The sequence below is a fragment of the Scardinius erythrophthalmus genome (assembly GCF_964197995.2).
Source record: "Scardinius erythrophthalmus genome assembly, chromosome: 11".
NCBI classification, from domain to species: domain Eukaryota; kingdom Metazoa; phylum Chordata; class Actinopteri; order Cypriniformes; family Leuciscidae; genus Scardinius; species Scardinius erythrophthalmus.
Window position 1 is genome coordinate 10,564,268 of NC_138231.1, and position 12,741 is coordinate 10,577,008.

The 12,741-nt window shown below is 36.0% G+C and overlaps 1 protein-coding gene across 3 annotated transcripts; it reads left to right on the forward strand.

Annotated features, from left to right (window-relative positions):
* Positions 1-284: 284 nt before the first annotated feature.
* Positions 285-9,644, forward strand: angel2 (angel homolog 2). 3 transcript variants are annotated; one of them, XM_081378499.1, is made up of 9 exons: positions 285-451; positions 2,724-3,208; positions 3,302-3,528; positions 4,100-4,169; positions 4,640-5,061; positions 5,502-5,610; positions 6,630-6,669; positions 6,860-7,026; positions 7,327-9,644. In XM_081378499.1, the coding sequence occupies exons 1-9, from the start codon at positions 444-446 to the stop codon at positions 7,476-7,478; spliced, it is 1,680 nt and encodes a 559-aa protein (XP_081234625.1). In that variant the 5' UTR covers positions 285-443; the 3' UTR covers positions 7,479-9,644. The 3 variants fall into 3 exon arrangements, with proteins under 3 accessions (XP_081234625.1, XP_081234623.1, XP_081234624.1); XM_081378497.1 differs by lacking the exon at positions 285-451 and adding an exon at positions 1,925-2,134 and having other exon boundaries at positions 7,327-9,084; XM_081378498.1 differs by lacking the exon at positions 285-451 and adding an exon at positions 1,948-2,153 and having other exon boundaries at positions 7,327-9,084.
* The last annotated feature ends 3,097 nt before the right edge of the window (positions 9,645-12,741 follow it).

Genomic DNA, 12,741 nt, shown 5'->3' on the forward strand with positions numbered 1-12,741 from the left:
CAGCCTAGTGGAGTGAATGGAGTTTGACCCGGGATCTACAATACAAGAGTGACGTCTAGTGGTTACAACATTTGTTCACACAATACATTTATATAAACCTATTGAACTCAGATGAATTCTTTTGGACCTCCTAATAATAGGTAGCCTACAAATATTTTGTCTTGATAGGATAACATATATTATAATTTAACATGAGTCGCAAATTACTGGCATAAATAAATAAATATTTAGAAAAGGCCAAACGTTCGAGATGTTTTGTAACATCAGCACGAAACCATGCGTTCAGAGAAGACAGACAGGGAGACAAGAGAAGACAGACAGGAAGACATGAGACGACAAGCTGAGCATTCCACTGGGACACCGACAACAATCATTTAATATCTGGATGGATCGAGAGTTCCGCGGTGTGTTTATCGACATTGCTGCATAGTTTTATCTGTAAAATGCACCGGTAAGTGAAACGCTATTTCCACTGCTACAGTGGATGTTTACTTATATGCGGCGCAAATCTTAATGAATAGGCCTATTCTAACGATCGAGCCTTGATTTAACGGCAGTTCCATGTCCAGGGTTATTGTCAGTCTGCTCAAAAACAATCAGATGTCTACATTTACTGTAACTAACAAATTTGCTTGTGGAGGACCGACCGTTCTTGTGTTTTGTCACATAATGCTTTCCGTCATGACTAGTTCGAGTCTGAATCCTTTCCGCGAATCGATTCTTTCGATCTTTTTTTTTTTTTTTTACATTCCAAAACATCAAAGCAATACAGATAAACATAAAAAAAAAAAAAAGATACACAGATACAGATGTGTTGCCAGGTTAAAAAATAAAATAAAATAAACAACAACAATGTAATACATTTATACATTAAGAGGACAAAAAGGATGAATATAGAGATAGTTTTCACTGCTTTCTGATTAGCAGAGATTTGGATACTTTCCAAATAGGCTACTTGTCTAGATCATCTTTGAATAGAGAAAAAAAGAGGTTTAGAGCCAGTAAAGTTTTGTTTATGGACTTAAAATATATGGCTAGTAGGAAACACAAATTAATTATGTTATATTAACATATTCTCTTTTTTGAGTAGTCAAACAATCCAAAGAAAACCTCTTTAAAAAAAACTGTTTAAGTTTTACTTAAAACAGTAACTTATTCACTTACAAAATAAGATTGTATCACATTAACAAATCTGACCAAAATGACACTGTCTGTGTGTGTGTGTGTGTGTGTGTGTGTGTGTGTGTGTGTGTGTGTGTGTGTGTGTGTGTGTGTGTGTGTGTGTGTGTGTGTGTGTGTGTGTGTGTGTGTGTACAAAATAATGGCCAAATCACCATAAATGAATCCGCATCTGGCCCGGAGCTGGCCCAGTCCTGGTCCGGATGAGTAAAAACGGATCCGTGGCGGTGTTGGCCCGTGGTGCCAAAAGACACCGACCCAAGTCCGTTGAGCAGATCTGGCACAGAACTTACGAAGGACTGGGCTAGATCTGGGCCAGATGATTTTTGCTATCTGGGTATTTAGTTTATCTAGCCTACATCTTGTTTGTTGGTCTTTATTAATTGCAATTTCTTAGTATGTAAGTGGTGTCATCATCAGCCAGCTGGCTGATAATAGTTTGTCTATTGTCAAATGTAATACATTGTAAACTACTACTGGAACTAAGCAGAGCTAAAAAAAATGAGAGGCAAGAATAAGCATGTCTAACTCCACGTGACAAAGTTAATATTGGTAAATATAATTTAATAGCACTATTATTATTTCTATGTCCTGATGGCTCTACAAACTGCTTTATTTACTTACTTTTCGCGCCGTCACTCAAATCATCGGTGCACTCCATTCAAGCATCGGTTAATTCACTTGTCGGTTCTGGTTCTCGGCTGATGGTAATTCATAGAAAAGATCCGACTCAAAAGAACGATTCATTCACGAGATTCGGACATGGCTGGTGACGTCATATTCAAACGCCATCTAGTCTGTTTTGTTGTGTTAGCATGTTACAACAGCTAGACGTCTTTTCACAATAGTTTTCGGGTTTCAGTCATGTTGCTAAAAAGAGTCGTTTTGCGATAAGAGGACGTTACATGCCTCGACACACTAATTCTAATTATGTCAGACCAGGAATACCTCCGAAGTAAGTTCATATATGGATTGTGAGTTTTGACTATTTCGATGACTATCAAAAGCAAAACGGCATGATACTATTATCTATTTTAACATTTTAATATATCAACATAATTATTGAGGATTTGAACAGACTAAATAAAAATAAGTATGTAATGAAATTATTAAATATATCATGGGAAGTTTCGATAAATAAATGTATGTATGAAATGTATATCATGTCGTAAATTAGGTCATTTTAATTTATTTGTACATACAGTTCATTATGCTCATGTATTGATTGCAATTGCATAGTTTAACTGTGGAATTTTTTATATAACTATTGTAACCACAGGTAAAAGCATGAGTGACTCTTGATATTCATGCTTAGTTTCTAACAATGTTATTAGAAAAAATAGTAGCATAAACACATTTACAATACAAACCATAACTGCTGTAGTAAAAAACTAAAATGTTAGTAAAAAGTCTATATAATGATTCTACAATATTTCAGGCAAAGTAACTTCAGTTAGTGTAATTGTTTCATAGTAAAACCATGGTAAATATTTCTAAAAGTTTGCTCTGTGGTGTAATAAATGAGGTTTTCTTTCCTCTCGCAGTCATCCCATGTTTGGCCGGTACCTGAGCACAGTGGGCTTTCCACCAGCTCAGATCGTTTACAACCACTGGAGACACTGGTATCAGCCTAGTCATTTATGGTGGACACAACCACCTCACCGGCAGCATCCCTCTTCCTCCTTCAGCACTGTCAGACACATCTCCAACAGGCCCCCGAGACCTCCGGATCCGTACAACTGGAGTTCCTGGAGGCGATCTGAAATATTGCCACAAACTCAACCCAGACGAGGCCTTCACCTTTCTGCATTTCTGATGGACCACTCTGAACGGGAGCCACCTCCTAAGAGGAGGAAGAGTGCGGATGGAAGGCCGGCAGGGGAAAGATCTCAACGCTCACCCGAACGTATACCTCCAAATGGCAGCAGGAGTCCAAAAGGAAGTCCTGAATGGCTACGCAATGTAACCGGCATTCCAGTGCCTCCTGGGAAATTTCCTTCGAGTCCAGAGAGGACTGAAGCCACACCAGGTGAATGATTTGGATGCTCATTTTAATTCATATTGATGTATTGGTATGTTGTTGTGCATAAAAAGACAAATCCATAATCTTTTTCCTTCACAGAGTTGAAGAGACACTGGGAGGATCTTTCTCAACTTTGTAATGCTGCATCTGCGGAAGGGGGGAAACAAAAACGGCCATTTGATTTTTCTGTGATGTCCTACAATATCCTCTCGCAAGACCTGCTCTGTGATAACACGTACCTTTACAGGCACTGTAATCCTCCCGTTCTGGATTGGCGCCATAGGTTTTCAAACATCATCAAAGAGCTGGAACAACACAGTGCTGATGTAAGTGAAGGGCCCTTTCTTGAAAGAATCATTTGTTCGAATATTTCTCATTTCCGCGTAAAACTTATTTAGGTAAAATTGCTGGATTAAATTGTTTAATACCGTACGTTGATACCAGTCACACATCACTACTAAAATGCCATTCAGAACTGTCTGACTGGCTTGAACTCTTTGCCAGCAAATTTCTAACTTTAGAGTGTACAAACTTTATACATGTTATTTTTATGTAATGGTAGGGATACACAGATATTAAAATTCCGGCTAATATCAATAAGCCGTTCATGTTATAACTGATAACGGTGTCAGGTGTTAAAATTCTAGACTATTTTCTCTCTAAATAAATTCAAAACACTAAAAACTCAATTACTTTAAATGCAGGAGAAAATTAGGTGCTATAATGTGCAGTATGAGATACATAGATTTTAAGATTTGTTAAGGATTATATTTAGCAGAGTTATTAAAAAGACTAACTAAGTGAGTGTTAGATGCCTAACGATGCTTTGTTTTTATTCAGTGGACAAGAATGGATGATTTTCTTTAAGATATCTGCAATAACTTTTTTTCTCTATAGATAATGTGCCTGCAGGAGGTGCAAGAGGACCACTATAAACAACAAATCAAACCCTCGCTAGAATCTTTAGGTACTTGCTTTACTTCCTTTATCTCTTTCCTGTGATGGCAAAGCTTAATATAAAAATCGACTCAAGAAACATTTCTCATTATCAACAAAATGGTAGTGGTGCTTAATATATGTTTTGTGGATTTTGATCAGGATCAGGATTCTTTGATGAACAGAAGGTTAAATAGAACAGCATTTATTTGAAAAAGTTTTTTTTGTAACATTGTAAATGTTTTATGTCACATATTCAATTTAATGCATCCTTGTTGAATAAAAGCATTAATTTCTTCTTTTTAAAAAAAATCTTACTGGCCCCAAACTTTTGATTGGTAGCATGTAAGTAGAGGGTTTCACATTGAAAATCTGGGATTCCAAATCTTGTGTAAAAATGTTAATTTTACACTTTTAACCTTTTTTAACCATACTTTATTCAATAAATAGTGAGGAATAGGACTTAATTTTTAATGCAGCAATTCTCTGCCCTTAAAACAGGCTACCATTGTGAATACAAACGGAGAACGGGACTTAAGCCTGACGGCTGTGCTGTGGTCTTCAAACGTGAGCGCTTCTCTTTGGTCTCCTGTCATCCTGTGGAGTATTTCCGGCGTGGCATCCCTCTCCTGGACCGTGATAACGTGGGCCTGATTGTTCTTCTGCGGCCCATTGACCCCCATAGCTCTCTCACCGACATCTGTGTGGCCAACACACATTTACTGTACAACCCTAGGCGTGGGGACATTAAACTGGCCCAGCTGGCTATGCTGCTGGCAGAGATAAGCCGGGTGGCCCAGTTACCTGACAGCAGTGTTTGTCCTGTGCTGCTCTGTGGGGATTTTAACTCCATTCCCTGGTCTCCCCTGTATCGCTTTATTAAGGACAGCAGACTGCACTATGATGGCATAACCATTGGGAAGGTAGAGAATCTTGGGGCACTTCCTTGCTTTTTATTTTTTCAGATTATGGCTGCGTCTGAAATCGCATACTCTCTTGAGTAGGTACTTAATTTGAATAAGTAATTACTTCACAACCACTAAAAAGTACATTCTAAATAGTATGAGTGTGTGTATGAATATTATCTGGGCATACTACATTCGCCATGATGTCATTATCATGTGACCTACCAGTTACGTCGCTTCATCTCCATTCATAATCCATCGCATGTACACTTCAGAATCTCGCCAGAAGTAGTAGGTTATCAGGGTACTTTTTGTCTACTCATTTATGAGTTCTGTAAATTTGGACGTGTTTCTTTTGTCACACACTGTTTTTTGCCTACTATATGGTAGGGAAGTTTGCGATTTTGGATGCAGCCACAGTTTTGGCATCTCTTAAATTTTCTGACTTGATTTTGCAGGTGTCAGGACAGGAGGAGAACCCAAGAGGGCAGCGTATTCTGACTGTGCCAATTTGGCCCAGAAGTCTGGGCATCTCTCAGCAGTGCCAGTACGAAAGCCAAACAACAGGTCACCTTTCAGCCCTTATTACATATAATATGATGCAAACAGATATTAATAATTTCCAAGAATATTTGAAAACTGTAACAACAAGCATTATGTTCCACAGTGTATTTTAAATGTTATTTCTAATGACCACTGTAAAAACAGTAATATTTAGAATTATTATTACTGTGTTTTCTATTAAAAAAGAACAGCATTTATTTGGAATAGAAATATTTTATAACAATGTAAATGGCTTAACTGGCACGTTTGATCAATTTAATGCATCCTTGCTGCATAAGAGTAATAATTTATTTATAAAACGTAAAATAAAACGTACTGACCCCATACTTTTGAACGGTAGTGTATGATTTGACATTTTTTTGCTGCTCTGTTATTAACAGTTACAGCAAATACAGTAACCCCCAAACAGTTATGTCATAAATACAAATGTATGATTGTTATAAGATTAGATTAAAAATATCAAACAAAGTGGCATGTGAAAATAAATTATGCTAGACCTTTTCTCAAAAAACGAACATTTCCATTTTAGTCATTTTTGCAGTGAATTTTAACTAGCTGGTGTCGTAGAAAAAAGATTTTAATGTATGTATTCTGTAATTTAGGGCAACTGATGTTACTTCACCTGTTTTAATCTAGTGTCCAAATACATCCAAACATACATATATATACATATATATATACACACATATATATATATATATATATATATATATGTGTGTGTGTGTGTGTGTGTGTGTGTGTGTATATATATATATATATATATATATATATATATATATACACACACACACACACACACACACATATATACATATATATATACACACATACTTTATTTAACCTAGGTGTCCAAATAATTTTTGGGCCCACTGTATGCACTCTGAAAGCAACTTTTACATTTAGTCTTACTATACATGGTAAACAGTAATATTGATTTAAACAGAGGCAGTTCAATCTATAATGCATTCTGGAATAGCTTTAAATGTGCAGCTGCTAACATTTAGTTTGAATTATTTTCACAGATTCTGATTTGAAGGATTTGGAGCAAACAGAACTGGATTGGTAAATATAAATCCCAATATATCTCTACAGTGCCTTGCTTGATTCACTCACATAAACCCTTGCCCCTAGTTTCTGTAGCTCTTTTTGTGTTCCAGCAAATTTGACTGCTCCTGCGATGTCTTTTCTCAGCGTGTCGAACTTAAAAGTGTTTAACAGTAATCGTTCTTCTCTCTTGTGATCTGTTTTGTAGTTTCACCGAGCCCAGCATAGAGCACGGTTTAAAGCTGACCTCAGCGTACTCCCACTATCTTAAAGAGAGCGGTCAGTCTGAGATCACCACATGTCACTCACGTACAGCCATCACTGTCGATTACATCTTCTACTCCGCAGCTCTGGGGGATGAGATGGCTCAAGCAGGTTTGACCATTACATCACTATTATCTTTTCTAGGAAATACTCAATAGTTGTTGTTTAATGTAACATTTAATTCAGATGATTTATTACCACAGCTATTGCGTTTGCTGTCGCCACATGAATATGTATATCATCAAAGTAGAAGCTGATGCCACTAGACTATCAATGTAAATGTTACATCACCACTCCTGTGGTCATGTGACCCGTGATGCTGCAGTTTGCTGCAGTGCAGTACATTCAACAGCAAAATTTCTGCTGCTGCTGGTAACCATAGTGTTGTTTTTTTTCCCCTCACTTACCCAGAATGCAGTGTGCCACCAGAGAAGGGTCTGCAGCTGCTGGGCAGGTTAGCCCTGGTGGGGAAAGATGAACTCCTTGAGGTTAATGGCCTTCCCAACCAGCATAACTCCTCTGACCACCTGCCGCTTTTGACACGCTTCCGTCTACACTCTTGAGCTGATGGCTGACAGAACGAAAAGTGTTTGCGATGATCCTACAGCCTTTAAGATCAATTGTTTTAACAAACTCACAGTACCATTTTTTTTTAACACCAGCAAAGAAATGATTCACAGATTCTCTTAAAGGAATAGTTCACTTAAAATTTTTAATTCTGTCATCATTTACTCACCCTCAAGTTGTTTCAAACGTGTATGAATGTCTATATTCTGTTGAACACAAAATAAGCGCCAAACAGTTGATGGGCCCCATTAACTTCCATGGTATTTGTTTCTCAACTGTCTGGTTACCGACATTTTTTTAAATATCTTCTTTTGTGTTCAGCGAAAGAAATTCATACAAGTTTGAAACAACTTGAGGGTAAGTAAATGATGACAGAATTTAAATTTTTAATTTTATTCCTTTAAGACTGTCTGTAACAATCTTGAAGAAGAAGTGGAACCTGTCTATAAGTTGTGAGCATAGATACCTGATTTTTCCAGTTAATTATGGGGACATTCATACTATACCCAAATTAAATTAGGGATGTTTTATTGTGAATTATGGCAGCTTTGATACTAAGCGAGTCATTTCATGAAGATGTTAATATTTACAAGGAACCTGCATCATATTAAAGATTATTTTTAAAAAAAAGGAAAAATAAAAAAATGATTTTATCTTAAATCTGAAGTATTAATGTAGTGTTGTATTGCTGTTCATTTTTTGATATGATATATTGTTTTATCGCTTTGCTCTACTTTTTGAGCAACAGGAAGAGAAAATAGAAGCAAATATTCTGTTTTCTTTTTAATTTTATATACATTCTTAAAGTTATTTTATTGTGTTTTGCCATATTTTTCTATTAAAATGTCTATATAGTTCTACATTCTTATTTGTATAGTTGTTTACATTAGTTATTTTAGTATACATCAAGTTAAACTAAATGAAAATGATGCTTTGGCAACTAGCTGAAATAAAATAAAGTTTTTGTATTATTTCAGTTAATTTTTATTTTATGTTTAGCTAACTATTATAACCCTGCTAATTAGACTTGCAAAAACTCTTGCTTTTAGACTGGCCCGTTTCTCTGATTCTCAGATTAAAAACTAAAACCCAGAGAGCATCATGAACAAACTTGATCCCAGTTCTTGGAATTTGTAATACATCACAAGTACATGCATATAGCGTGTAATATTTATTTACAGATATAGGATGCCACATGTTTTATATCTATTAAGACTCTTTAAGACTGACAAGATGAGAAACTATGCAGTTTCTGTGATATATTATTCCAAAACTGGAAATTTCACTAATTATAGTGAGCATCAATAGCCTAGTACATGAGAATAATTTGAAAATGTTTGATTTTGAAATGAGTTACAAAATCAAATCAACTCAGTTACATTAAGATCATTCCTTCCTTCCAAATATAAGATAAGATTTGTGTGAGGCAGCTAGCAGCACTTTCCTCATCTTTCCAAAGTGACACTGTTGGCTCTCCAGAAACTTTGTCTATTCCAAAGATAATTCTTGCATGACTGTGCAAATCGAATTTTCATTACAGCTCAAAAATATATTCTGAAAGCGAAGGTAAAACTATTTCTGCATTATTAAAATCCAGATGATAAGATGTTGAGATTCAGCCGAGTGTTCTTTGGCTTGTTTTCTCTAGGAGTGAGACAATGGTGGGTGTTCTAGAAGTCCTTTTATCCTGGGAGAAGAGATGAGAAATGAAGGATTTTTGGTAAATCCGCCACGGCTCTATTCCTGTGTGTGTGACGCTGTCTTAGTAAGAAGATTAATGCAGGCATATTCCCTCTGTGCAGAAAGACTTCACTCCGGCTGGGTTCTGTAAGTGTGTGGCTGTGAGATTTAGGGCAACTCAAGTTACATCACCTGGTTTAATCTCAAATCTTCTCTTTTGCAAGAGCAGCTCCTTGGCTAACAGAGAGAAAGAGCACCCAAAACCGCTGAATATTCAGACGGGTGTGCAGAGAGAGATTTAACCCTCTGGGCATTGTTCATTTTGGGGTCACAATTGTGTTGTTAGCGGTCAAAAGTGACCGAACACCTGAAATTAAACTTTTTTTTTTATTTCAAGTCAAATCAATGTAATATATTTTTGTTCAATAATATTTTGTATTTTGAGAGATTTTTATGGTACTAATAAATATTTATGCAATATGCAAAATTCTCTATTTTCCTATTTTTGCATATTTCCCATTCATTTTCTATGGGCGTCATTTTTGACTGCGAACAAAACAAGTGCAAATATATATATGTATATATATATTTTCTAATCAAGTCCACAATTTGTGTAGTCACATAGAGACTGCCACAAAAGTCACAGAGTTTTGTACCATTCCGATGAAGTAGCGATTTTTAAAATGTCAAAACTTTTTTTTTTCGGTCCTAATTGACCGAACAACACCTTAGGGTTAAAACCTTACAAAACCAGACTTCTATGCTAAGGCATAATGCACATTCAGCCGTTCATCATCACAAAATAAACCAGTTTATTATACGGCTACTCAATAAAATACATGGACATGAAATATTAGATTCAAATAATTTTGGAACCTTACCTGTATATTATTAAGGACAAAACAATCCATTACAGCCATGCAAATAATAAAATGAACACTGCTATATTACAGTATTAATTCTTATGCCTGATATTATTTTCAATACAATCAAAAACTGAACATTTTTGAAAATATGGTAAGTCTATTCCTCAATCTTGCTTTCATACCTGTCATGGCGCTGTTCTGAATAAGGTCTATTCTAGAGAGCCGCATAAATAAGCACAGAGAATCGTGAATCCGACTTACAGAAAAACATAGTTTTATTAAAACATGCTACAGAGGATTACTAAAATTACATGTTTCCTCGTGGGGAAATGGAGGTGACTCAGAAACACAAATTTATGACAGAAAAAGATTGATGGTGCAAGCTGTGGTAAGACTTAGGAAAAATGTGTTTAAAACAATTGAGGGTCAATTGAATTTTATAAAGTCCTTTTTTAGGCTGTAGCCTACATTTAAGCTATATTACAGAAACATGAGGACAAGTTTGACGTGAGGTCTTCAAAATAGATAAAGTCATTAACATTCTTTAAGAAATTTGTTTGATTAAACTATTTGTCAGTCATCAAAATTGATTGTATTTTCAGACAAGACTGCATTTAAGACATGGAAACAAAAATTCCACATAAGCATTTGTAATCTCATGAATATTAATTTCACCTTTCTTTTTTTGGGCAATGCTTACCATTAAACATATCTTAATTGAGATTAATTCAGTTCATAATCATTGTGCTACAGAAAAGTCACTTTAATGTGCTCTTTACTCATAAAAAATGTCAATGCTAGAATAATTGAATTTTAAAATCTGGGTAAAATGTCTTAGCACCTTTAAGGGGAGACCATTGCATTTCCTTAAAACCAGAAACCCATTTTCAAACAACTAATACTTGTTTTATGTCTGCCATAAAAAGGTTTTCACTCACAATTTCACACGCATCTGATTAGTTACCAAACATTGAGAAATGATTGAAATCTGTAACAATGTAATGTTCTTCACGTTCTTCCAAAAAGCAGCAGACCGCTTCTCTCCCATAAAGGGTCTGAGCAGTTCAACATGATACATTTGATATGTCATTGAAACTCGTGACCTTTCATCTTCATGTGACTGAGAAGAAACCCTCAGCCTTAATGGGATAGTTCACCTACTATCCAGGATACAAGGATAGTTCAGTTTTTTTGTCATCACTCACACTTATGTTGTTCCAAACCTGTATGAGTTTCTTTCTTCTGTTGAACACAGATATTTTGTAAAAGGTTTGTTGGTATTCAGACAGTTGAAGGTAGCCATTGACTTCTATAGTATTTGTTTTCCTACCATGGAAGTCAATGGGTGCCGTCAACAGTCTGGTTACCAACATTCTTCAAAATATCTTTTGCGTTCAACAGAAGAAAGATACTCATACAGGGTTGGAACAACTTGAGGGTGAGTATATGATGACAACATTTTCCTATTTGGACGAACTATCCCTTTAAGGATGAGTTTGACTTACTCAGTGGTCTGGCACTTGTGTGGTTCAATAGCTTTTGATAGAAAGCTGGTACCAATTACAAGGCAGAATGAGCTATAATGTGGTAGTTTAGTCAACAGCACCCAATAAACAAGATCAGAGAGGAACGGCTCACACAACCCAAAAATGAGTAACAATGTCACTGCTACAACTTTAAAAACAGGTCTGCTGTCAAGAAGGACGGATCCGCAGACCTTTTCCATGTGCATAGCTTATTCTCACGAGGTGGGAAAGTTTGAAGTGATATGCTGTTGATAAAGAGATAATATTTTGCGTATACTTGAATGAACATATAAAAGGTGATTTCTAATACGGTTAGAACCTACAGAGCCCCTAAAGGGACATGGTGATGGGAGGAAAAATGTATTTGCATTCCCTCGCAAAACATTTGTGCTCTCTTGCAAGTTTTGCATTCCCTCAAGAAACTTTGCTAACTTCGCTAGCAAAACTTTGCTAATACTTTGTTGGCAAAAGCATCAAGATAGAGTTTTTCTTCCAACTTCTTCTTATAATAATTCTATTTCAATGCTTTTGTATTCGCCCGAGAAACTTGGCATTCCGTCGAAAAACTTTTGCGTTCTCTTGCAAATGTTGCATTTTCCCAAAAAACTGCCAACTGCGTTCGTTCACTCGCAAAACTTGTGTGCTCTGTTGCAAGTTTTGCATTCCCTAATAAACTTTGCACTTCGCTAACAAAAGCATCAAAATATAGTTTTTCTTCCAACTTCATATAATAATAATTCTATTTCAGTGCTTTTGCATTTGTCCGAGAAACTTTCCCCTCGCAAAACTTTTGCGTTTGTGGCAAAAGTATTGTGTTCCCCAAGAAACTTTGTGTTCGCTAAAAAAAGCATTGAAATTTAGTTGTTTCCTCCCACTTCATATTATTTCCATCACCAGTTTTGCGTTCGCTCACAGCAAAGTTTCTCAGGGGGATGGCAAAAACCTTCTTATATTTAAAATATATTTTTTTTCCCATCACCATGTTCCTTTAGGGGCTCCGTAATAACCCACTTATCTGCTTAAAGGGATAGTTCACCCAAAAATGAAAATTCTTTCATCATTTACTCACCCTCAAGTTGTTTCAAACCTGTATGAATTTCTTTTTTCTGCTGAACACAAAAGAAGATATTTTGAAAAATGTCTGTAACCAAACAGTTGATGGACCCCATTGACTTCCATAGTAGGAA